Source organism: Martes martes (genome assembly GCF_963455335.1).
Source record: "Martes martes genome assembly, chromosome: 2".
Lineage (NCBI taxonomy): Eukaryota > Metazoa > Chordata > Mammalia > Carnivora > Mustelidae > Martes > Martes martes.
The window spans coordinates 172,716,783-172,744,064 of record NC_137889.1 but is presented as its reverse complement, the minus strand read 5'-3'; the positions used below and the strand labels follow the sequence as shown (position 1 = coordinate 172,744,064).

General features: G+C 48.9%; 1 protein-coding gene across 1 annotated transcript in view; it reads left to right on the top strand.

The window, feature by feature from the left end:
- Nucleotides 1-27,282, top strand: part of APBB2 (amyloid beta precursor protein binding family B member 2) — a 375,440-nt gene that overhangs the window by 281,151 nt on the left and 67,007 nt on the right. Inside the window, exons 12-13 of the mRNA XM_080797039.1 lie at nt 22,528-22,674; nt 25,831-25,958. Of these exons, the coding sequence (XP_080653165.1) occupies nt 22,528-22,674; nt 25,831-25,958 (275 nt within the window). The remainder of the gene's footprint in view (nt 1-22,527; nt 22,675-25,830; nt 25,959-27,282) is intronic.

Here is a 27,282-nt window from a genome sequence, read left to right as displayed (position 1 = left end):
CCACACACTTTCTCATAGTCGGACAATCATGATGACCGCTGAGGTCCGTTGAGCATTTCGTATTTGTGAGGCACAGACACACCGAGGTGGTTTGGGGCCGTACTGGGCACACTCAGTTTTCTGTCTTTGAGGCTCCTGTAGCCCCTCCATAAATGGCAATGACAGACACCCACATGGCGCTCCCCCGTTTCGTTGTCTCACAAGCCCTGTGAGTTGTGTTCGTTTGTTTCTCCTATTTCTGGTTGAAGCCAAGGGATAGACTCTTAGAGGACCGGCCCACGGTTCCACAGCTGGTGCAGGGCAGAGCTGCGATTTGCACCCAGGCGGCCCAGCTTCCAAGCCCCAAGATTTTCATCTGCGGACTGTTGGGCCGGTCATATCGCTGGGCCTTCCCTCAGCCCCGCGAGCATATCTGGCTGGTTTCTCTGGTTTCCTGTGTGACTGTTGTGGGAATTCTCTACCACAAGCTCAGGTTTACCTGAAGATGTGCGACTCTTTCGAAGATTGGGAGGAAATACAAAATGTATTTTTTGGTGCATGTCTTGTTTTTGGTTTCCGTGGTGGCACTCCCAGGCACTGGGAAATGACAAAAGAGGAAAATCCATCCACAGTCTCCATCCCTCCCTGCAACGTCATGTTCCAGGTGGAAAGATTATCAAGTAGGAGGTGAAGTACCTGTGTTCTAGCTCCAGTTCCGTGGGTGACGAGCTGTGTGACTTTGAATAAGTCTCTTAACCTCTCTGGACTTTGCCTGTCTCAGCGGTAGGATGGGGTGATGTCCTCGAAGATGTTAGGGGAACGCCTGGATGGCTCAGTTGGTGAACGGTCCGACTTGTGATTTTGGCTTAGGTCAGGATCTCAGGGTCATGAGATCGAGCCCTGAGTCAGGCTTTGAGCTCAGCAGGGAGTTTGCTTGAGGACACTCTCTCTCTCTCTCCTCCTCCCTCTGCCCACCGCCACCCCCATGCGCACGCACGTGCTCGCTCTCTCTAAAATAAATCTTAAAAACAAAAAAAAGAAGGAATGCTTTGATAACCTGCAGCTCTAGCTAAACATAATGTCTCATTTTGGTCTTCCAATAGTTTCTTCGCAAAATTGTGCTGTAGTGGGGTTCCCATAGCCCCGTGTCAGCCGTGGTGAGTTACAGGTTTCTGCTGCGGTGTGGATGATGTCAGCTGGAGGCCAGTCCCAGGCACGCTCACTGGAAAGTACCTGCCCTCTCTCTCTCTCTCTCAACCCTGAGCTTGGCCATCATTGTAGCAACTGGAGCTTTACAACGTGTCCTAGCTTAACACAAGCAGCAGAAGTTTGTTTTCCAGGCCTTAGGAAAAAAAATTAAAATGGGAAATGTCTGGGAACACAATGGTGGTGAATGGAAACGCAGATAGTACTGGCTTCTGTATGTGAGAAGTTTCAGTCTAATTTCCAGAAAGGAGACAGTGACAATACATATAGAGAATTTCCTCTGCGTCAATGGGATTGTCGCTTGCATCGTCTGATAGGCAAAGCAAGCCTTGAAACAGTTCTCTGATGGGCTGTGTTCCGTGTGTGTCCGTGTCTGCGTTTTGTGAATTTTTCACTTTACATGGAACAAATCGCTCTTCCCTTTTCCTTTAGGTTAGAGTACAGTTATGGTAAGCATTTATCAGTCCAGAATTCCTTACTGGTTCAGCCAGAATGGGGATGAAGGCTGCTGAGTCTAGTCATACAAGCCTTCCTTTCCTGGTGCCCCTGGTTTAAGCCCAGACTGGGCGTAGCAACTCCGGAGCCCTGGCGAAAAGATAGGGGCTTCAGCCAAAGGGATTTTATGCTAGCTTTAAAAAAAAACAAACTTATTGCAGAGTTGCATGTAAATATTAATTGACCTCAGATTTGCCCCCCTGTTGCAGGGAACTGTGGGTGGTTTGCTTGCTCCTTGGCCTGCCTGCTGCTCCCTGCCCCCCCCACCCCCTCCTCCTCCCCTTCCAGGGGTCAGGGACTTACAAGCATCGCCCAGGAATGAAGGACTACAGCATTACCTGGCCTGTTACCTCAAGCAGCATTAAAGCATTCTTTCCGTCGCAGAGATAAATAATGTAGTGCCTATAAAACACTTTTCTCCAAATCTTTTTTTTTTTTTTTTTTAGCTTATTATAAAGTTAACACAGAGGAGGAGAATTGATACAGGAAGCTGAGAGATTTCCCCGTGGCCCCCCTGCATATGTGGGCCTTCCACCAGAAGTAAAACGCCTTCCCGATCCTCCCGAGTTCGCTGAGGATCTTTCTCGGTGAAGGGCAGGAGGTCTGCCCAGAGGAGCGTGTCGTTGTGCAGGTGCTGGGTCCCCGTATGTTAGCAGGGTGATGACATGCTGGTTGAAGCTAGTCTCTGTCCCACTAGAGGAAACTGTGTCGAATCAAGATAATGCAGTCTGGGCAGCCCTGGAGCATATCCCATAGCTAACACGGGAAGATATTCTGCAGACGTGAAAAGAAATATTTTGTGTCCTCTTATACCCAGGTGTGAACTGCCGTTCTCTCCTTCCAGGTGTGAAGGCTCTTCCCGAAGCATTTTTAACAGTTGTGTGGTCAGCGCTCCAATGCTTGTCATGGAAGAGTCACTCAGCATTACTGTCTTTAAAACTTTGCCCCAGAGATAAGAAGACCCCACAGCCCTTTGGGTAGATCTTGCTATCTTTTTCTCAAGAAGTTCGGTGTTACTGCTGTCCAAATTCTCCTTGCAATCCCAGAGCGCCTACATCTTGCTCCATACGTTGTGTGGAAGGACAGCATTGGGTTGGCATTTCCCCCACGCTCAGATACATCAAAATACCCTTTTCATTCTTCTCTGAGAAAATTGATCTGGGCTCCCTCCACTGTTCTTTATAATTCACAGGGCTCATGTGGTCTTGATTAGTTTTGCTGATTTTTCTCTGGATACACTGCTTTTTCTTAGAAGAAAAAATTAATCAACAGATATTAAATATCGATGATGTGCTTGGCACGGATCTAGGCATTGTAGGATAGAAAAAAAATACTCAGTGGTTCTCTGACCTCAAGTGGCTCTTGGGGGAACCTGCAGGGGACAGAGGAAGGAGTACTGTGTTGCGATTCAAGAGACCTTCTCCCTCCTGCACACACACACCCCTCATCCATATCCACCACTCACAGGCTGGGTGACCTGGGGCAAGTCACTTTCTTTTGATGGGTCTCAATCAAGCAGAGGACAAGAAAAGCTTTTTGAGTTCAGCTCTGAAAACAAGGCTCTGAGGCTAATTGGGGAGCTGGAATTAATTCAAAGAATAGAGCATTACAGGACGAGCTATTGACCGTCTACCTTAGGAGTTTAGGAAAAGAAGAGTTTAGGAATAAGGCTTCTCCTTGAACTTGAGCCAGCTGTCTCAGGCCTAGATCACTAGCCCCACCCCAGTTCTATTCTGGGCATAGGAGCCCAGTTGTCCCCCAGCTGGCTTGGTCCCTGTCTGGGAGGCCTGACCTGGCGAGGGAGCCCACAGAAGTCAGAATACGAAGTTCTCCCTCCTTCCCTCTGGCCCTTCGCACCACGTTCTCTGCACCCTGTCGTTCTCCAGACTCAGCTCACTAACTGCTTACTCCTGTGTGCCTCATTACGATCCCAAGGCTTTGCGACAGGACTCAATCTCTAAGTCACATCTCCTCTTGGACTTTTGGGAAGCTAGTGCTTTGCAACGCTCTCAGGGTCCCTCCTCCCCTTGGTGATTTTGTGTGATCCACCAAAGTTGGTCCCAGTCATGCTTGCTTGTAGAACAGTTTTCAGTTCCTAGAGCTGCTGAGCGTTCTTTTTTTTTTTTTTTTTAAGATTTTTATTTATTTATTTGACAGAGATCACAAGTAGGCAGAGAGGTAGGCAGAGAGAGAGAGGAAGGGAAGCAGGCTCCCTGCTTAGCAGAGACCCCGATGTGGGGCTCGATCCCAGGACCCTGAGATCATGACCTGAGCTGAAGGCAGAGGCTTAACCCACGGAGCCACCCAGGCGCCCCAACTGCTGAGCATTCTTAAGGCTCCTTCTACCCATCTTTCCTTGTGTCTACGCACACGAAAGCTAAAACATGATTATGTTTGTGAGACACACACACGTATGTTGCCTATCTGGAACAGAGACCCAACCTTGTAAGCTGACAGGGACCAGAGATGTTTCGTTCAAAATAGAAGCCCATCTTCTTGTATTTGGAAACCCTGTATCGCCCTCGCACAGGGTGAGGGCTGCTCCTCTCCACACGAAGAACAGTGTGGGGAGTTACTGCCTTGGGAACTTGACATACATTTCTTAAACAGGCTAGCTAATGGCAGCGCCTGCTCATAAGAAGAAGCCATAAGGGGTGTCTTTGGTCAGATAAAGTCTGAGATATGTCTATTCCTCAGATACCTTGTCATCTCCAGGACTACCTTTTTGGCCTGTTGCCGAAAATGCCCTCCTTTTTCTTTTTTTTTTTAAAGATTTTATTTACTTATTTGACAGAGAGATCACAAGTAGGCAGAGAGGCAGGCAGAGAGAGAGAGAGGAGGAAGCAGGCTCCCTGCTTAGCAGAGACCCCGATGCGGGGCTTGATCCCAGGGACCCTGAGATCATGACCTGAGCCAAAGGCAGAGGCTTAACTCACTGAGTCACCCAGGCGCCCCTGCCCTCCTTTTTAATATCTCATCCATACTCTGAAAATGCAGTATATCTAATTTAAAGTAAATTCTCTGAAATGACTACTTAAAATTCTTCTTAAAAATATCTAATTTAAAGTAAATTCTCTGAAATGACTACTTAAAATTTTACCATAAATGTCTGGGAAGAGCCTGTCTTCACCTTCACTCCATCTTTGCATTTACAAGTAAGTGCCAGTTGGTCAGGGCCTGTTTCCGTGAGTGGTGGTTCCTGAGGAACCCCCTGGAAGACATCCTTCCGTGCCCACCCCGCTCCCTGCAAGGCAGATTATCATTCTTGTTAGCCGGTGGTGCTCTCGGGACTTGGGTTTACTCATTTGTGAAATGAGGTGGTTGGGTTCCTGGTCCCCAGAGCCCTTGTGTTCTGGGTCTCTGCGCCGTGGTTAAGTGCTTTTCCTGTATGAGTTCTTACGGATGTCGAGGAGTCAGCTTCGAGAAGTAAAACATCGTAAATGGTCTCTTTAGGGTTGGTAATAGCAGTGCTTATAATTAAGGTCTTTGTAGGTCTTTGTACTTTATGAGCTCACTGAGTTCTATCTCAGGCGCTTTGTAGAAAGTACAGATTTTTCGTTTCTTAGTGAGTCATTCAATAAAACCTTTCTTATAAACCAACAGCAAAAATGCACTTAGTCCTCATGGTGATGATAATTATAGCTCACTTTTACCAGGTTTTGGGTACTGCCCAAAGCCTGCTTTACATACATGAACTTAGTGAATTAACTCTTATAGCAGCCAGGTTCTATCTTTGGGGGTCGGGGGGATACCTTCCAGTGTGAGGAGGGGGATAAAGAGCACAAAACAGAAGCAGGATATAAGTGCATTAGGGGAAAATACTTGCTATAGAGAAAAATAAAGTAGGGAAGATAGCGCTAGATCATGCTGGGGGTGGGGGGTGGGGTGTTCACAGTCCTGCATAGTGAGGGAGGGCCTCCCGAGAAGGGGACACGGAGTCAGACATGAGGGAGGACACCAGGTAGATGGAGGGGGGAGGGGAGGCCAAGGTGAGCGTGTGCCTGGCGGAGGAGGGATCGACCTGGAGGCCAGTGTCGCTGGAGCCGAGTGAGCAACCCATGGGGACAGCAGTGGGGTAAGATGTTTGAGAGGTATCTCCCAGCTGGGAATGTCCTGAGAGATCTTTTAGCCCAAACCCTTCTTCCTCCTTGGCTTCACTTCTCTCTTGTTCAATGAGGAAAGTGAAGCCTAGAAAATCAGGGGACATCCTGAAGGTCACAGCTGCAAACAGCACCAGGACAAGAACCCATGGTTTTTCATGGCTGTTAATCCCGCCTACGCCCTACTACCACAAATTCCAGAAAGCTCCTTTCACTAGCCCAGGCCCCTCCATCCTTGCTCTGCCATGAAGGGCAGACACAGTTGATGCTCGAATGATGAACCGTTATTTGCAGCGGTTCTCCTAAAATCCTGTAAAAGCACTGCTAACACTAAATTAGGAAATACGGAAGCCTTGCTCCTAGGAGAAATATAGAGCTAAGTTCCTGGGAGTCTCTGGTTGCAACACTTTCATCAACCTTTCAGTACACAACCTTGTTTTATGTGTGTTTTAAAGACACCTTATTTAATGTATATTGTTGATTCATTAACCCTGAATTTACACCAACAACACTGCAACTCATGCCTGAATAGAGCTTATCTAGCACACCTGTTTTCTCCAGAAAGCACCTCACAGCCTTCTTATGCTTGGGAATCCTGGATAGCCCTTTAGCACTTTGCTTCGGGGCCACATGAACCAGTGAAATCATCGAGAGAAAGCACAAAAATGCAAAAAATGAGACACTACCTGATCACATAAAGAACACTTGTTGACAGTACAAGAGCTAAAACTAGAAGGTAGAGTGTTGCCCTATTCAGCCTCAACTGGGAATGGCCACATCAAGGGACCCCAATATTTTGCCACTCTTACGTGTCTGTGAGTGACCACAGAAGTGCGATGAGAATTGATTTGGGTGTTACAGATAAAATTCAGCGAATAGGTGAATTTGCGAATATGGAATCCGCAAATAGTGAAGATGGACTATATTTGCACTTGAGCCATTCCAGGGAAGGACTTTATCCAAGACCAAGTGACATCATTCTTTGTGGAGTCATCCATTGGGCACGTTTTAGAGTAGAGGGTCAAATCACTTCGGTATCACGTCAGATACTGCCTGTCAAGCATGCTTTTGGCTATTTTTAAGACTGATACTCTGTTTATTTGAGGATTGCATTTTCCATATTGCAAGTAGACTTGTTAGTAGTCGAGACTGTATATGTAACTTCCCCATGTCCCCAGTGTCCCAGCTCTGACTACTCCCTGTTTCCCCAGGTCCCCAGCCCCCAGCCCGGAGGGAACAGCCTGTCTCTTGACTTCAGGCTCTCACTGCTCCTTTCCTTGGATCAGCATCTCCTCTAAAGCTCACATGGCCAGCCTGCTTTCCTTAGCAAAATAAAGTGGCCTACTTTATGTGCAGAACTTGGATATTCATTATGGTTTTACTCTGTGCTTACTCTGCAAATAACATTTCTCGACTTTACAGCAGCAGAAATATAATCTATAGTGTAAATCAGCCATGTGGATCATAGAACTTGCCTCCGAGTCTTTTCCAAGACTCCTGTAGGGGAAAATTAAAATACCATTCACACTTGCAGGGAGTAAGAGTGTTTTCCCAGGAGTGCAGACATCTGCTGCTTTTCATCAGTAATAGAAGCAGGATCCTGCCCACCTAGCTCCTTGGTCTGGGCTTGCATGGGCTCTTCCTCAGGCAGTGTGGGCTGGGAAGCTCGTATTTACTGCCACAGACTCGGCTTCTGTTGGCACTCGAATGTCTCCAGCAAAAGTTCCCTTCTCTCCAACATGGTCCGTGTCCCACCAGGAGAAGTTTTCTGTGGTTACCATCAGATCATGATTCTTGGAGACGCCTTGTGGGGACTCTGAGTTGTCCTGGGCCTTGGGCTGTGGCAGGCTGGAGCCATCCAGTGGTCCCGGATTCCCGATCGGATCTGGTCTGCTCTTGCTGTTACTTCAGTCTGTCTCCAACATGAGTGTCTACATTTCTAGAACAGCTAAGGCAGAACAAAGACGAGACTCAGGATCCCTCGGCTCCTCAGCTCTGTCACGCCACTGAACTTTGCTGAGCCGGACTCCTCGCCTGTAAACTCAGGAGAATCGTCCACCTTGATTGGATTCTAGCAGGTGCTTATTTCCTGTGTGACCGGGCGCAGTTCAGCTACACATTCCAAACCTGAGTTTCTCACCTGGAAAACAAGAAAGGTAGCTTCTGCCTTGCAGGGCCGTGAGTACCTGGCGTGGTTGTACGCGCTGTAGAGCAGGCAGCATTTAGAACGTGACCTGTGGATGTCCGTGCTCGCCTTCGCGCTTTTGCACAAGTCCAGACTCTCAGTTTTGTGTGTCACATAGCACAGAGTAGGCCCTTGATAAATGGTCATGGGAGGAAGACGATGGTGATTGTATGTGAAGATGTCTGGTGTGATCGACCTGCAGGTTGATGTTTAAATATGCACATGCGTGTAATTTGTTCCTTGACATTCTGGAAACACGAGGCTCCATCTCTTGTTTGAATCCACCTCTGCTCAACTTCCTCATTGATAAAAATAGGCCTCATAACACCAGCCTGGTTCCTGGGCCAGAGGTGACTCATACAATGAACCGTGTGTGCTCTAAGTCACAACACCAGGGGGCCCGTATCGGGCACCAGCGATGACTCTCTGAGGATTGCAGCCATTGGGAGGGGGAAGAGGGCTCCTGGCTGGTATCTTTGCACGTGAGCCTGCAGCGGGCTGGGGGTTTAGCTCCAGACTGGATTTCTTCCGGAGAACGAATCCTCTTGTTCGCCAAAGGAGGATCTGGTTAGACTTCCCTTTCCTTGTGTAAATTAATAAATTGGCATTCTCGTTTTTATTTTTAAATGCATATAAATGGCTTCCAACATGGTTTGGATTCACCCTACCCTGTGGATTAACAAGAATCCCTCCCCCTCCACCCCCGCCCACCCCAAGGTTGTCCCTGGGCCTGATGACCCTGGGCCTTCCCACACCTCGGCAGTGTTCTGACCTGCGGGGATGAGCACAGGCGGTAGACCTCTGATGGCACTTGTCTTTCCTTTGCCCCATCGGAAACTCCTTGCCTCCGGTGGTGATCCGTTACCAGGAGGTGGGGGCTAGGGAAGGTGGCAGGGAGGGAGGGTGGGAGGGAAGGGAGGAAAGAAGGAAGGGTAAGGGCGCCCTCCGGTGGACAGTCTGTGCAAGCGCACCAAGACCGCCTTGGGGCTAGGAAATACTGGGAGTACTTGGAAGTACTCATTCATTCCCTGTTGGGGGGGTGGTATTTCCTTCTCCTCAGTGTACTTCTGGATCTGAATTCTCTGGGGCCTCTTCAGAAGGGGAGCTGGTCTCCCTGACCTCTGGTATCAGCCCACTCTAGCTGTGGAGTAGTTAGGTTGAGTGCATTGTGTGTTGGGTGAGGGGTTGTCGGTTCTCTCCGGGGTCCCCCAGGTATAGATCAGGGCATGCCTGCCCCCCACCCCCAGGGAAACCAGCATTGCTGTTGTACCTGGGAGGCAGCCTGGCAAGCTGGGCCTGAGGCCAGCCCCGCTGTGTGCTAGCCGGTTATCTTCAGCTTGTATCCGCCTCTGTGTTAGTGGACTCTGGCTGCCAGACCAAGGAGCACAGGCTGTGTGGTTGAAACAGCAGGAATTTTCTCCAATCTGGAGGCTGGAAGTCCAAGATCAGGGTGCTGGCAGGTTTGGTTTCTCCCATAGCAGCCTTCCTTGGCTTGCAGAGGGCATCTCCCTGTTGTGTCCTCGCTTGGCCTCTTCTCTTGCTGCACGCATTCCTGGTGTCTCTCTCTCTTCTCTAAGGACATCAGTCCTATTCGATTCAGGGACACTCTGATGACCTCCTTTAGCCTTAATTACTTCCTTAGAGGCCCCACCTCCAAATACAACCACACTGGGGGTACGGCTTCAACATATGAATTCAGAAGGGGGCACAATTCAGTCTAACAACCACCTCTGCCTCAGTTACCTCATCTGTAAAATAGGCATAATAATAACAGCTTTCTCATGTGTTATCACACAGATGAAGTTGCTTACATATGTAAGGATGGTATCTGGCATCTGTCCCTGCTGCACAGAGATCCTAAAACCCTCAGGATTTCCTACGTGGTTAGAGCACTAGAAGCATCTTTCATTCTAAAGTTTAGTCTTTGATCCTGGTTCCTGCAACCCATTGGATTTTCTTGAGTGACAGCGGGTGTCTTTTGTTCTGATGATGCAAGTCTTGTTGGGCTCCTGGGTGGGAAGCTGGTCTCAGAAAGACTAAGCCATGATGAAAAGCTTGGAATTTTCAGCCCTACCCCCCCTCCCACATTCTTCAGAGAGGGGAGAGGGCTAGACATGGAATGAATGGTAGATTGTGCCTATGTGATGAAGTCTCCCTAAAAATCCCCCAAATACGGGATTTATGCAGCTTCGGAGGTGGTAAATGCGTGCAGGGCTGGGGAGCGGCATGGTCGCTCCATGCCGTCCCCACTCCTCGCACTCTGCACCTGTCCCATCTCGCTGTTTCCAAGCGACATCCTTTTACGGTGAACTGGTTATCTGGTGAGGAAACTGGTTTCCTGAGTTCTGTGAGCCGCTCTAGCAAGTTAAACCCATGGAGGAGGTGGTGGGAAGCCCCAGTTTACAGCCAGCCAGTCAGAAGCTCGGGGGACAACCCCAGGTTTGCCGTTGGCATCTGAGGTGGAGGGGGCAGTCTTGTGGGGCTGAGCCCTTTACCTGTGGGATCTGATGCTGTCTCCAGGTACACAGGGTCAGAACTGAGTTAAATTATGGGACACCCAGCGTTATTATAGAGAATTGCTTGGTGTGACAAAAACAAACAAACAAACAAACAAAAAAAAACAACCCACATATTGGGTGACCAAAAATTTCTCCTGAAGGAGAAACACAGGAGAAACAAGCTTATCTACTCCGCATGTCGTGTCCAGACACACACACTCCTGATGAACACATGTGAGTGATGCTGCTGTCTTCTGTCTCCATCTCAGCCTTCCCCCACCTCCCGCCTCCTCCTCACGCCACAGGCACAAGTGTAGGGTTAAGTGTGACTACTGTGGTACCCCAGGTCACACCTTTCAGAATGTTTTCTGAAGCCCTAAACTGGCCAGATTTCCTTTAGGGAGTCTGTTTTCTGCTTCCAAACATGGGGAGTGGTGGGGAGAATCTACCTCTTTCACTTGGTCCTGAGAATTCTACCAAATTAAATGGAAACTGATAAAAGCATCTCTACCATAGGAGCTCAGTAAATGGAAACTCCCTCCCTCTTCATTTAATTTCTGGAATCCCCTCACCTAAGTACGAGTGAGAACTTTGCTTTTAAGATAATAGATACTTAGAAATATGTTTATGGGGGGCGCCTGGGTGGCTCAGTGGGTTAAGCCTCTGCCTTCGGCTCAGGTCATGACCCCAGGGTCCTGGGATCGAGCCCCGCATCGGGCTCTCTGCTCAGCAGGGAGCCTGCTTCCTCCTCTCTCTCTGCCTGCCTCTCTGCCTACTTGTGATCTCTGTCTGTCAAGTAAATAAATAAAATCTTTAAAAAAAAAAAGAAAAGAAATATGTTTATGACTTACTGACATTAGGATTTCCTTGCCCCACAGAAATATGTATCTTGTGTCTTAAATGAAAAGCAAAACACATTGAGGTCATGATTTCAGTGCTGCACCAGCGTGTGTCAAAATCCAGGGCAATGGCACTGTCCTGCTCTCCAGCACGGCCTCAGACCATGTCCACACCCGCCCGGCCACATGAGGGGATAGGAAGGAGCCCAGGCTCCCCTTCTGTGCAGCTGGGCTATCTCATCCTTACAAAGAGATCGCTCAGTGAGAAGGAGTGGGGAGTGCTTGTTTCCTCTGAGTGACAGCGGGGCAGCAAGGACTCCCCAGCGACAGTTACATATTTAAAGGACGTGCGGAATCACGTCTCTGTCCACTCCCGCGTGACCGCCCTTGCACGTTCTTTCCAGTACATCAGTGGTCCAAACCTCGGTTTCTGTAAATCTCCAAATGACGGCGTTTCTCAGCGTTGTCTGGTGGCAAGTCAGCAAGCCCTTGCTACGGAACAGCTGAGGAAGAGTCCCCCGCCTTGGGAATGGCAGAGAGCGGGAGAAAGAGAGACACACCTGCTGGGGAAGCATCCTTTTATATTCATTGAAGGATTGTCAAATCACCAAAGCCTGAAATCTTGGGAACCCGTGCGGCTCCACGTCGTGCATTGAGGGGGATTGGAAACTCTGCCCCTTACTTCGTAACACATCTTTCCTCTAATCTGTGTTAAATAACTTGGCTTTGGTTCCCTATCATGGCACGCACTCTGAGGCCTTTCCCAAATACAGAGACCGTGCGTGCTATTCCCACACCCTGACCTTGCGTGTTTCCAGAACATTTACTAGGGACAGAGCCTCTTATTTGCCGGTGGCAGAGGTGACCCGACCAGCCAGGAGTGAGCCCGCAAACAGGCATAGAGATGGATATCGTAGACAATAGTTCAATTACAGCCCCATCGGAGGATGGATGCCTGGTACATCGTAAGCACTGTGTGCGTGTCATCTATTATTATGGGTGACATCTAGTACTAGATGTCTAGTCCTCTTTGTAGATGGCCCTGTCAGATGTTAACAAAGGGTGTGCTTTACCAGCAGGGTTGTCTTGTTGTGAAAGGTGGGAAGGGAAAAAACTAAGTAAATGGTCCTACTGGGCTTAGGGGGTCCCCAAGGGCCAGGCGTCTTGTTTTGCGCCCCCGTACTCATCGTGCTGTCCACAGCTGGGGGAAGCAGCAGGCACAGCCGCAGCGCTCACTGCGGTCAGTGTAGAAATGCTCTCTGGTCCTCCCTGGCCGCCAGGGTCATGCTGAATAATGAATCAGGCTGATTCCTCGCTTCCGCCCAACGGAGAAGTGGGTCAGCCTCCACTCTGGAGTCCCCGGGCACCTCTCAAGCAGAGCGCCCCCGGATGCTGGACTTGGACAGCATTTCAGCGTTGCAGAGAGAAGCAAGAGCGCTTAAAGCCTCATTATATTGAAAACAGCGTCCGGGATGACAATGATTTATGTTCCTCCATGTAATGACCACAAACACCGACTCCCTCGGGGCTTCCCTATTATGGAGGCACAGTCCAAGGAAGGTGTGTTGAATCTTGAAAAGCCTGTGCTTTTTTTCTTCTTTTTTTTTAAGACTGTACTTTTTTTTTTTAATGAATTACTTTCTTTTTTTTGTTTTTAAGATTTATTTATTTATTTATTTGACAGAGATCACAAGTAGGCAGAGAGGCAGGCAGAGAGAGAGGAGGAAGCAGGCTCCCTGCTGAGCAGAGAGCCCGATGTGGGGCTCGATCCCAGGACCCTGAGACCATGACCTGAGCCGATGGCAGAGGCTTTAACCCACTGAGCCACCGCCACCCAGGTGCCCCAAGACCGTACTTATTTTAGAGTCAGAGAGTGTGTATGCGTGTGCAAACAGGGGGAGGGGTGGCGGGGGGAGAAACTCAAGGAGACTCTGCACTGAGCACAGAGCCCGACACAAGACTCAGTCTCACAACCCTGAGATCATGACCCAAGTTGAAATCAGGAGTTGGATGCTCAACAGACTAAGCCCCCCAGGCGCCCCAGGCCTGCGCTTTCTCAGATCAGACTCTGTGAAAGTCATCTGAAGTCACAGCCCTTTGCTTCCTCGCTGCTTTGTTTTTCAGCGAAATCTGGATGTTCAGAAGACTGGCCCCAGGGCAGAAATCAGGCTCGCACTGTCTCCATGGCATGCGGTGCCTGGGAAATGAAAGGGTGGAGGGCTGTTCTCAACTCTTAGAGAAACATCCAGAACACAGGACTTCAAACGTAGTGTGCCCTAAATGGCTATGTTATCCTGGCCACCAGGATGGAAAAAAAGAATACTCTCACTGTTCATATGTGAGCTATATGATTATTAAAAAACTTCTTCTTGGGGCACCCGGGTGGCCCAGTCAGTTAAGTGTCTGCCTTCAACTCAGGTCCTGATCTTGGAGTTCCAGGATCGAGTCCCACATCAGGCTCCCTGCCCAGGGGGGAGCCTGCTTCTCCCTCTGCCTCTCCCCCTGCTTGTGCTCGCTGTCTCTCACATCAATAAATAAAATCTTTAAAAAAAAAAAAAAGGTTCTTCATAGTCACATGTAGTAAGAACCCATGTTTCCCTTCCACCAGCTCCCCCCGCCCAGATGGAGGAGGGCCCCGCAGAACTGGTCTGCGGTACTCGGGCAGCGGCCGGGGTCGCCGCGTGCTCGGCTCCCAGGGAGAGTGCCAGTCTCGTGCCCTCAGGAAGTCCGGGTGCCCTTCCCAGAGGCCGCCCGCTCCCTGGGGCTTGGCTTGACTTCCCGGTCTCCACTCTGAGGCCTCTGCTTATCGTTCTTCCTCCGCCAGGCATCTCCCCCGGGGAGGGGACACCCTTCTCTTTTAATACCCCCTGCACATCAGTCCACTCTTTGTAGCAGGCTTTTGCTGGAACCCTGAGGATGATCGAGGGGCTCCCAGCACATCAAACACAGGGCGTCGGGCTTCCGTCCTCTCTATAGGCCACCCGTCCTCTCTACAGGCCACCTGCCCAGAGCCTGTGCTTCCTTCCCTAGAGGGACAGCCTTTTGTCTCTACCCCCACTTCCCTTCACATCCATTTCTTCTGCTCTCCCCTGAGTGCTTGCTCATTTCTAATGTAGAGCCATTGAACCATTCTTCGCCTCCTCCACTTCTCAAAAAAGAGCTCTGCTGCCACCTGGTTAGCTCTTTCTGCCCCCATACATGCGTCTTCATGGGTGTCTTGATGCTCTGGTTTCTAACTCCCTTGGAATTCTTGTAAAGTATTTCATATTCTCAGAGCCTTTGGAAAGTTAGTGAAAGCTTTGGACTCTTTTCCATAATATGGAAACACAAATAAGTGGGGGCATATTTTCAGGAGATTTAGAAGCCCATCCCCCCACCGAGAGCCGTGGACTCCTGGTCAACCCCACTGAGGAGATAGAGCGTGTCCTCCTGAAGAGGATGGAGCCTCCCCCGCGCCCCCCCCCACCCCACCCCGGGCCCTGTTGTCTCTCCCCACCCCCTGTCACTGAGGTGCGTCCTTGGTCCTGCTTGTATCATGAGTTGGAAAACAAAACAGGATTGACCGGCTGGCTGTTGGTGGCATTCCTCAATCCCCACCCATCTGACAAGGACCGAAGACCTTGAGGAAGTAGTGCTCACCTTTTCTCGGACCAGACCTTGTAAAGGTGCTTAGCACAGGCCCTCCCGTTTCATCATGCAGTTACCCCCAGGAGGTCCGTACCGTTGTCCTTACTGCAGCAGATGTGGAAACTGAGGCTCACTGAGATTACGTAACTTGGCTCAGATCATCCAACTTGGGATTCGTCCCTTGAAAACCTTCTGCCTAAGCCAATATGCTCATGCCCTTCCCCTCCATACCCTGCACCTAACTCATCTTGTTCATACCCTTGAGCTGTGTGACCTTTGGTGTCATAGCCAAATGAATTCATCCTCCCAGTTTTTCATTTTTTTTAAGATTTATTCATGTTTTTGAGTGAGAGTGGGGAGAAAGGGCAGTGGGAGAGGGAGAGAGAGAGTCACCCGCAGATCCCCTGCTGAGCACAGAGCCAGATGTGGGGCTCAATCCCACAACCCCGAGACCGTGACCTGAGCCAAAATCAAGAGTTGGACACTTCCCCCACCAGAGCCACCCAGGGACCCCCTTCCGGTTTTTAAATTACTACGCAGAGCAGAGCCTTTGGTCTCGTAGGTTCCTTGATGTGTCTCTAGTGCCTGGCTTATTGGAGATGTCAGTAAGTGTTAATTGAATGAGTCCATCCATTCTACAAAGCTCCGCTCAATACCACATCCCTCAAGTAGCTGTCTAGGGGCGCCTGGGTGGCTGCATCGGTTAATCATCGGCCTTCAGCTCAGGTCATGATCTCAGGGTCCTGGGATCGAGTCCTGCGTCAGGCCCCATGAGGAGTCTGCTTCTCCCTCTTCCTCTGCCCCTCCCCTGACTCATGTGTGCACATGCTCTCTCTCGAATCAATAAAATGGGTTTTTTTTGAACAGCTATCCAAAATGCCCTCTCTCTGAGTTAGAAAAACAGCTTCCCTTCCATGAGCAACAGCACACGTGTGTGTCTCTGCGTCCCCTGATTTCTCGTCGCCGTGTTATGGATTCGCACTTGGTGTCTGCTCCTTTATAGGCTTTCGAGAGTAGAGCTGTGTCTGACTCATTTCTCTCTGCCTCCAGGAACTAATAGACACTCAATAAATGTTTATTGACTTGAATACACAGTTGTTATTGTGCTGCAGGGTAATTAGGCTTCAATGGTTAAGTCAGTCCCATAAATGAGTGTTAATTAGGATTATGTGTGTAATGCTAAACGCAATTGTAGCTTTCCTCTATGAACTTTTTCAGTTTTTTAATATCTATGATTTAGTGTTGCTGTGGATTCGAATATCAGTTCCCTCTTTGTCTTTGCTCCTTGGTTGTCACAGAGCTCTGACCTTGACCCAGGCATTGAAGGTGCTGCCGTGTGGACATGGGCTCATGGAAACGCCATGTTCCCTGGGGCCAGGCACTGAGGCTGGCTCACCGGGAGGGAGCGAGGCTGGCCCCTCCAGTTCCTTTGTCTTTCCCTCCCCATCCCTTGCCCGCATGTTCTCCTCTTGCTTGTCCTCATTAAAGCTCCAGGGAAGGAAATGCAGACCACCTCTGGGAGAACAAAGACCGAAATGAGAGGGTCTCCTGATCCGGAGGGAGAAGAAAGCAAACATTTGCTGTGGGCCTCCTGTGTGCCAGCCACTTTCGCTTTGGATCTCCTGGAAGCTCTGGGAGCCTCTCTTACCACCATTCTGCCCCTGAGAACACTTAGATTCATGGAGGCTGAGCACCGGTGGGGCTGTAGGAATTCAAACACAGGACTGTTTGGCCTGTAGAAGCCAAGGCTTTGTGCTGTGTTCTGTCCCTCCACACGTGTGTTTGCAAGAGGTGTTCCCCAGGTGTATGTCTTTTAATATAGGACTTGAGAGAAGTGTGTGTTTCCAACCAGGATATGACAACTTGATTCCAGTGCGGAGAATGAGAACAGATGGGAGAGAAGGATGCCTCAGGCCAAGAGCTGTGACCCTTCTAATTCAGCCACGATGCTCGTTCCCCTGATGCCAGCGATGGCTAATGGGAGCAGCAGCGAACTCTCCCAGTTAACCCTCACAACATGTGACAGGTGATTGGGAGACGGGGATTCTTAGTATCAGATGAAGAAACTGAGGCACAGAGATTTTAACCTACTTGCTCAAGATCTCGATACTAAGTGGCAGTCTTCGGATTTCCACCCACATTTTGCTTTCAGGACCAGTCTTAGAAACAGCATGACTTTAGGTGAGGAAGGGGGTCTTAGAGACTGGAAGTGACCTCCCCAAAGTCTTGACTTGTTCATCTAATGACATTGTTCATTCCCTGAACCGATACTCATTTGTTGCGCTTTCGGTAAAGAGCTATTGAGAAATGAACACTGGGGCGCCTGCCTGACTGGCTTGGTCGGTGGAGCATGTGACTCTTGATCTCGGGGTTGTGGGTTCGAGCCCCACATTGAATGTAGAGATCAAGAACAAAATCTTGAGAAGAAGAATGAACATCAATCAAAGTGCAAATATTGGGAGGCTTTTTTAAAAATTTTGAAAAAGAGTATCTTAAAAGTAAGGTTGATTAAATATCTGATTTTTTAAAAATATTTTATTAATTTATTTGACAGAGATCTCAAGTAGGCAGAGAGGCAGGCAGAGAGAGGGAAGCACGCTCCCCGTTGAGCAGAGAGCCCGATTCTGATTTTTTTGATTGAATATTTTGGGCTTTTCCTGTACTATGAAACAGATGTTTATTCCCAGGGCTGACTGCAAGGGGGCATCATGAATCTCCAAGTTTAAGGAAAATTGTTGGTGGTTGTAAACCTTCCTCGCCACACGGGGGAAGCACCAAACAGCTCGGGTTGTTCTCTGGGGCTTAATTCTTTGGGAGGGAGAAGTCGCTCCCTGGCGGAGCAGGGTTATCCCCCTTACACCTGTTTCCTCTTACTAAAGCCACGGGGACCCGTGGTGAGGCTTTATAGATCAGAAGCCAAATTACAACAGCGGCAAAACTGCACAAGGAAAATTACTGAAATTCCTTGTAATAATATAGTTAGGGCTCTTGTTTTCTTTTTATCAGCCTGACAAACAATGTATTTCATGGACCATTTGCATTTCTTAGCCAAGGAGAATACCCTAGAATTTTAGTGAGCTTGTTGAAATTGAAGTCTGCGTATTCTTGAACTCAAGGGACACAAAGCAGCCAATATTCTCTTTTACCTTCCTTGTTGTTAATAAATTCTTTGGAGTATTTACAGGCTGTAGGATTTTGTAGCAGGCAATTTAAGAGAGTGGGAAAATGTGTTCCTGGCTTCTAGTTTTAAGGGCATATGATGACTGCATAGTGTTTTATTGTTCACCTCTGCCAGGATCACCAGATGTTCAACTGATAAGAACTTTGGTTGATCTCGAGCCCTGTTTCCACTTGGGCACATCACAGTGGCCCATCCGAACCTCCATTTTCCACACCAGAGGCTGGATACCCTGGAACTTGACCAGAGCAACCACAGTAATTTATTACCCAAACTGGGACCCTTTCGAGAGTAAAAGGAGCCACTCGGTAATTTTGCTAGAAAAACAAACACAAACCAGAATGTCCTGGGGACCGTTGGGACGTGTGGTCACAAGGACTACACGTCGTATCCTTTCATTCCCTCCCTATGATGACTCCAGCTAAGATTCACTGTAGCACTCTGTTCATTTGCTTTTCCCATTCAACAAATGTTCGCCGAGTATTCTTTCCATTTTTATAAATGAAAAAGAGATTGGGATTTTATAAACCACTTGGCAAGATCACAGAACCAGTAAATCAGAGCTAAGATTTTAATTCAAGCTGTCTCTGCTCTGGGCCATATACACTCAAAATTGTACCAATGTTTCTGACCGGTATTGAGCCTTTCTGTGGACGCAGCCCCATCTGACCCTGTCCTCTCAGGCATATAGAGCGTGGTTAAGAGCCCAGAACCTTGGGTTCTCCACTCACTAGCCTTGTGCTTCTTTCTCTTTCCTCACCTGTAAAATGGGTACAGTTAATGTAATGGGTACAGTTAGTATTAGGAATGAATGAATTAATACCTTTGACGATCGAACAATGTCTTGTTCGTTGTGTCAGATGATACAACTGTACTTTGCTTATTTTCTGTTGTTAAAGTAGGTTGGGATGATATACACGTTCTCCAAACTGGGAGAGTTTCCATTTCTTTCTTGATGCTGGAGGAGAGCACTAGAGGTGTGTGATATTGTGATTTATAAGAATATGTATTTGGTGGTTGAGATCTATTTCTCATGTGTTTGCTCTTGGGTTCCTGGCTCACAGCTCCCAAAACGCATGGAATTTCTCAAGTGCTAAGAGTGAGTAATGGTCTTTTGTTATGTGAATGATGGGATGTTTGGAGAGCAGCTAAGGCTGGTGGCTGGCCAAGCATGGAGGCCCCCAGGTGTTAGACCTTTGAACTTCCAGTCCCAGCCCTGGACCACTGGGGAGGCACAGGAAGGCTGGAGATGGAGTTCCATCACCAATGACCAGTGGTTTGATCAGTCATGCCCTTGTAATGAAGCTTTCATCCAAACCCCAAAAGATAGTGAACACAAGCAGATGGGGGAGAGTAGGGTTGCCTGGAGAGGGTGTGGAAGCTAGTAAGGAAAATATTTCTGAGTTCAGTGAGCTGCTCTAGTAAATTAATGGAATCCGGGGAGCAAGTTGTTGGAACCTCCAGTTTATAACCTAGCCTTGTGACTGGCATCTGAAGTTGGGGTAGAGGGCAAAGGGGGTGGGGATGGGGACAGTCTTGTAGGACCAGCCCCTTAGCCTGTGGGATCTGATGCTGTCAGCGGGTAGTGTCAGATTTGAGTTGAACTGTAGGACTCCATTCGGAGGACTGCCTGTTGGTGTGTGGACAAACCTCCACGCACTTTTTTGGCGAAGGTGGGAAAGCCATATTCTCTCATGGTTCTTCTCCCTCTCTTGATTTCTCCCCCTTCAGATTTCCCTCCCTTCCCTTGTGGTCCTCCGTGCTATTGCCTGTGTTCCACATATGAGCGAAACCATATAATTGTCTTTCGCGGCTTGACTTACTTCACTTAGCAAAAACCACAATGCAATACCACCTCATACCAGTTAGAATGGCAAAAATTAACAAAACAGCAAACAACAAATGTTGGCGAGGATGCGGAGAAAGGGGAACCCTCCTCCACTGTTGGTGGGAACGCAAACTGGTGCAGCCACTCTGGAAAACAGCAGAGGCTCCTCAAGATGTTAAAAATAGAGCTACCCTATGACTCAGCAATCGCACTATTGGTATTTACCCCACAGATAAAGATTTAGTTAAAAGAAGGGACACGTGCCCCCCCCAGTATTCATAGCAGCAATGGCCACAATAGTCAAACTGTGGAAGGACCCGAGATGCCCTTCAACAGACGAATGGATAAAGAAGATGTGGTCCGTATATACAATGGAGTATTACTCAGCCATCAGAAAGGATGAATACCCACCATTTTTAGTGTCTTTGTAGAAGGCATCGCATCCACCGTCGTCAGCTCAGGGCTGCTGTTCTATTCCCGGTGGCCGGCGTTCCCTCTAGCGCAGGAGGATCTGTGTGCTGTTTCCTTAAACAGGTTGTCTTTGGTGTTTTAGTGGGGCTTTTTTCCCTCAAAAGTGTGGTTCGCAACTGAGGCAGGAGGGGGCCAGTCAGGGCATGGCCGTCAAACAAGGAAGGTGGAACGGAACCGAATATGGTCACTTGGGGACAGCGTGTGGCATTTCTTCCTTTTGTTCTCGGCGAGCCCTATTCCACAGCCTTGGTTCTTGAGTCCGGCCAAGAAGGCATCCAGAACTAAACTCACACAAGCAAGCGTTTGATAGTGTTCAGAGTGGAAGTACACTGTAGGTGGGAGAGCAGGCAGGCCCAGAAGTGGCTACGGTGTGGGGGGCAGGGTCGTCTTGCTTTATAGACTTGCATGAGTTGCGAGGTCAGCTAAGGAACTGCTCCCACCCGTGGGGAAGGGGAGGTGTCAGTCGTGTCTGGTCCTTGTTGGAACTGCCCCGGCAGCCATGCCCTGCATGGGGTGTTGCGGGGTGGGTCAGCACTTCAGTGTAAATGTAGTATAATGAAGCTAGAGGTTACCGGAGGATAGCAGCTATAGGAAAGAACGATGCCCGTTCCCGGGGTTTTGCCCCACTGTCTGCATTCGGAGGTGGTTGGCCATTTCTGCCTTTTTTTTTTTTTTAAGATTTTATTTATATATTTGACAGACAGAGATCATAAGTAGGCAGAAAGGCAGGCAGAGAGGTGGGGGGGAAGCAGGTTCCCTGCTGAGCAGAGAGCCTGATGCGGGGCTTGATCCCAGGACCCTGAGATCATGACCTGAGCCGAAGGCAGAGGCTTATCCCACTGAGCCACCCAGGCGTCCCCCATTTCTGCCTTTTTCGACAGTCGGGCAGTCTTGTTCAGTGCTCCTCTCTGGCCAGCTGCCTCCTCTGTCCATCTGCTGATGACGTTCATGCTGGAAACTTCATAAAGTACCCTGAGAGCCAGCCTGCTGGCTCCTGCAGACATGTGGCCCCTCACCAGTCCCCCTGTGCTGGGGAGATAGGCAGCCTCCTCAGCTGGGGTGCACTTGGGGAGGGACCCCCATTCCAGCCACCTGGCATCCCTGGCAACTGACAGCAAGCAGGTCTGTCGCCGAATGAGCCCTCGCATGTCCCATGAGTTTCCTTTTTCTTATACATCTTTGAATGTTCTCATTGCAACGTGCACATAATACTTTTTTATGTTTTGAAACAACTGAGTGAACTTTAGAAAGGGAAGACAAGGAGCATAATCTCAAAATATCTTGAAAGGATAAAAGAATAAAAGGAACTTGTGCTGTAGGGTTTCTTGCGAGCTGGTGCATTGTGTGGCCTTTCAGGATTTGGTGCTTAATTACAGGTGCTATGGGACCTGAGACCAATTATCATGAAGGCACATTTTTTCCCCATTCCCTCATTTCTGGGTTCTAAAGAATACATTTTGCTTCATCAGTACTAGAAACAAGTGCCAAACATGTATTTAATTCTTTCTCCCTCCCACTGTCTTTTTTCTGGGTTGTTTAACAAGTAGTAGATCTTGTGGGTGTTGCATTTCTCACTGTTTAAAAAAACAAAACAAAACAAAAAAACCCTGACTTTTCATAGATAAAGGAGCTTAAAAATCCTCATACTTATTAGCCCTATAATTCTACTTCTAGTAATCCCCTCCAAGAAAATAATCTGAACACACACACATATATAGAAAAGTAGGCAAGAAGATATTCATCACTACATTTTTTTAAAGATGTTATTTATTTATTCAACAGAGAGAGATCACAGGCAGGGGGAGCAGCTGAGGGAGAGGGAGAAGCAGGCTCTGTGCCAAGCAGGGTGCCTGATGTGGGGCTCAATCCCAGGACCCAAGCCAAAGGTAGATGTGTAACCGACTGAGCTACCCGGTGCCCCGTCACTACATTTTTTTAACAGCAAAAGGTGGTCCCAGTTTAATTTTCTAGCAACAGAGGACTCGTTTGCTGAATTCGACGACCAGACGTTATGTAGTGATGGGAGCCACACTGGGCAAACCCTGCAGGGGGATTTGGTAAGTTGGCGGCGACTGGCTGTGGTCAGTGCCTACCTTCACGCCCCCGTACTCTGTCTTGCAGTGTTTCGCGGTACGCTCTCTGGGATGGGTGGAAATGGCAGAGGAGGACCTCGCTCCCGGCAAAAGTAGCGTGGCTGTCAACAACTGCATCAGGCAGCTTTCTTACTGCAAAAACGACATCCGGGACACAGTCGGCATCTGGGGAGAGGTGAGTGACACATGGGAAGAATTGACGGCGGGCTTGCTCACACTCCGCCGTGCTTCGTGAGCCCCAGGAGCTCTGCGAGGTGTGATACTGACAGATACTTACCAGGCGTGTTTCGCCAGGAAGACAGGTAGGGTGGGCGTGGTGTACCAACCCTTCCATTTATCTGTTCGCTGTGCCAGATCCTGGTAAGGACTGCGCCCTGGGGGAGAACGTTTGTCCGTGTCTACGTGACAGGGTCTGACCGGGTATCCCCAAGTCCGAGGGATGTGTGGATGGGTACTGGGGCCCAGAAACCCTGAAACTTGAACGCAAAACTGGATACACCATTATATAAGAAGGAAGGGAGCTGTTTGCTGAAAGTATGTTCTCAAAGGGGAATGTGGCCATTGTCCGTACACACAGAAATGCGACCATCCCTCACACTCTAAAAGTTGACCCGATATCCTTCTATAACATGTTCAGCTTTATGTATAATTGGATAATCAATATGGTGCCTGAGTTTTTAGAATTGATAACTGTATGTTCTTTCTCACTTTGAACAAAGTAATTCTGCTTTGAAATGTTAGTTGACATCATTGCAGAAAGGAAAGTAATAAATAAAAATGCCACATTCATATAAAAATCATGGCAAACAGGAAAATCTATATGCCTGCCATGCCCTGAGACCTATAGAATGGGTATATCGAAGAGAGCATCTCGAAATAGCGCATGCTCTGTAAGTCCTCTGCTCTCGAACCTTGCCCAGTCATAGGGCTCCTTGACAGCTCTCTGATGGGGCTCTTTGGAGCCCCAAGCAGCACTGTTGTAATGGTAAGGAGATTCCCAAGGCTTCCCATGGAAGAGTCTACGTACCTTAGAATGGGCCTGGGCTGCATTACCATTCAGATTTTTAGATCTCAAGCACGGGGAGAAAGAAGGCAGAATTTGTTTGGTATTTACCTTTACTGTGATTTCACTGCGTGACTTCCCATCTCCCACCCAAATACCCAGATAGTCTTTCCCACCAGATTATCTACCTGCCTTCTCTCTCCTTCAATCAAAATGCTCTTCCATGAAAAGAACAAATCTCAGCTAGGATTTAGAAGAAAGGTTGGCATAATTCATACTAATATGTGAATGGCTGATAAATACCACCAAGTACTTGCCACCAGGCACTTAGAAGAGCTTAGTAAGATTCTAAAGGAATCTCCAAGTGACAGGATACGTACAGGAGAGAGAACTTTCTGTGGGGATATAGGGTGGAGGGTCAGCCATGCCTAAAAATCTGTTCTGTCTTCCCACGTGGTTAGCCCCACTAAGCCATTCCTTTTTTTCTCAGTTCTTCCTTCTTCTGAACAATAAATTCTTCAGGCAGTGCTTCTGGCTTATAGTGTATAAAGTAGAGCTCAACACTGAGGGTGACGAGCTCTGCCTTTTTGCCATGCCCCACCACATACAGCACAGCTCCTCAAACGTCTGTTGAGTGGCTGACGGAAAATGAAGTCACGATATCAGATGAGGGTCTCCTCTGTAGACGACAGCTGCATGAGCATTGCTATTTTGGTTACAAAAACCAACTAGCAAGACTTTGCAGTGGTCAGCCAGGAGCTGCTCTGTATTGATGAGAAAAGTGACAGGATGTACCTGGGAAGACATGTGTGTGCTGTATGACACACCATATTTTCATTCATGGACACTCTACACTCAACCACTATGTTAGACTACCCGCCGGATGTCATCTCCCCAATAATGCACAGAGGGTCAGTCGAGTTAACCCATGAGGACAATCTCTGTGACCTTTGGTGGGAACCGGAGGGGGTTTCTAAGTGGAGTTAGCCCCAAGGAAACACATCACCCCACTCAGTGAGGGGACCAGGCCTCCTTGTGGGGACATCACATAAGGCGTGAAAACAGCGGACTTCAGGGTCTGGTAGTATCTGCAAGGTGTTTGCCGTGGAGCAGCTGCACGGAGGTGGGGTGGCAGTGACCAGGAGGGACTCGTCCTGGAGGCTGGCCACTCACTAGTGGGGCTGGTGGAAGAGCCGTTAGGCTGCAGTCAGTGCCTCTTTCCTGGGGGAAGGATAGAGAGGGGGAGAAGGCACCAGACATCTATCACTTCTCCCAAGCAGCTATCAGTTACCCCAAAGTGTGTCACCTGCTTGGCACCGGTGGGACCTGCCCCCTCCCCCATTCCCAGCTCTCCAGGTCTCCATGATCAGGCATCTCCTGAAGACCGTCACATGGCTGGCCTCAACTAAGGCTAGAGGAGAGGACACAGTGTCCTTTAGTGAACAGCGGATGTTTAGTAATTTCTCAAACTATGCCCGAGGAATTACAAGGAGAATAAAGTTGAATAGTCTGGTGTCCTTGCCCCCAAAGAGCCAGCCTATGTTGGGGACAGGAGCAATGCAGGCATTGAGAAGCCTCGGCCTCCCCTGCGTGGGTATTACATTAGTGCCTGTGCCACGAAAGGCCTCCCAGCTTCCAGATCAGACCTGGAGCAAGTAGCCTGACCTTGAAGCCTCAGCTTCCCTCTCTGCTAATCGGAGATCATAGCGCACCAAGTTCTCAGGGAAAGTTGGAAAGATCACGAACCAGTGTGCCCCAAGCCCATGGCATAATATCTGGGATGTGATCAAGTTCTAAAAACATTAGCTATTGTAGTCCCAAGTGAGTCACAAATGCACCTGTGATTGGCCAGCCAAATCCCACAGAAGCCAAGTGCTGTAAACGCCGTGGGGAAAAGGGATGGTCATGGCTGTGGGAAGGCCGTCAAGGGCATGGCTGGTAGGCTGCGACCAGAGAGGAAGGGACAGAGGGACGGGTTAGGAGAGTGACAGGCCTGGCGTTAGCAGAAGACCAGATTCTCCAGGGAACCTCCCATTAGCTTTTTTTCTCAGAGTCAAGATTCAGAGTTGTAAATAATTAAAAACAAGAGCTGGTTAGAAGGCGGGCTGGGGACACATTTCAGAGGACGTGGGGAGGGAGAGAGGAATTGAGTATGTGCGAGGCATACGAAAGATCGATGCTGTCAGGAGGGGATGTCGCTCTCTTAGGAAAACAAATCACAGACCCAGACAGCGGCTTCCTTGGATCATTGCAATGACGTCCCTAGATAACCGTGTCACCAAGCATAACTTCCTGAGGAAGATAGCATGTTTTCTCCTTGAATCCCAGGGGAAGGACATGTACCTGATCCTGGAGAACGACACGCTCAGCCTGGTGGACCCCATGGACCGCTCTGTGCTCCACTCTCAGCCCATCGCCAGCATCCGCGTGTGGGGCGTGGGCCGGGACAACGGCCGGTGAGTACTCAGGGGACCTGATGTCACCCATCACCCGTCACCTCAGCACCAAGGTGTGGTCTCGCTGCTGTTGCCCATCACTGAACATCAAAGGGGACAGTAGACTGTCCTTAGGAATGTAAAAAATGACAGCACATCTCTCTCCTTGCCTCCTAAGCCCTCCCTTTCTGGTTTTCTGAACCTCAGACCCGTCATCCGCTCTGGATCCTGTCTTCGAGTTCTGCGTTATTTCTCCTCCTGTTCCTGCCCCTCCTCTGAGTTAGTTGCCACCTCACACAGGCTCTCTGGAGCCCTACCCCTCTTTTTGCCTCTTCCCTGCAGTCTGGGTTCACCTTGGTCATTTCAGAGGCCCTCCTAGTTTTGCTTCCTTCCCAGAGGGCTTGCTTGAAGGGAGAGGTTGTGCCACAAGCTTTAGATCCTTAAGTCACGGTGAGCAGGAACTTTCTAGGGGGTGGGGTTGGCCGAACTTGGTTACCGTCTGAAATGCCTGGTCACGTCAAGATTCCGTTCAGTGTGTGTTTTTCTGAAATTCTACCGAATATCTGTTACTTACAGCGAGTGCTTCTTAGATGTGTGGTGAATTGTCTGTTCTCCAGGATGACTGGAAATAAGGAAGTTCAGATATGCATATATTCTAAATAACGAAGTGGCGGTTATTGCAGACGTCACACTCGGATACCATCATTGAGTAATTGGGCTACACCGAGTGCTTTTAGCTCTTAAATTACAGTTCATTTTTGTCAATAGTCAAAGGACCTGAGGATCTCCTGGCACCTAGGGATTCAGGTATAGGACAGTTAGTTATTGCTTTGTTGAAAATGGACAGAAGCAGGTGACAATCCCAGGTGACAGAAAGATGACCCTGCTGGACTTGGGGTTCCGTTCCTACGCATTCTGGTTGATTGGGCCTTCTGTCCTCTTTTAGGGGCTCTGCCCTGGCTTATCCCACCCAGCCTTTGGGCATTTGTGGGTTTGGTAGTCTTTGGATGCAGTTCAAGTCCTAAACCAGAAAGAAAAATGGTTACGCACTCCTCAGTCTCAGAACAAGCATTTTTGCCGTAACCAGACTCACAGAACAGTCTGCGAAAGAGAAGTCACTGATTGCATAAACCTTCCTAGAAGCACGATTGTGTCTTCGAGCTTTTGTTCACAGAATGAACTGTGACAGCTGGGCCAGGTGCATGGGGGTGGGGGGGAGGGTATGAGTGGATAATTTATGTGTACACACCTGTCATTCACACGATTGGCAGAACTGTAACACTGCAGGTGATGAGTTGACATGGATTGATGAATTTTGCAAGGAAAATACCCAATGATGATGTTG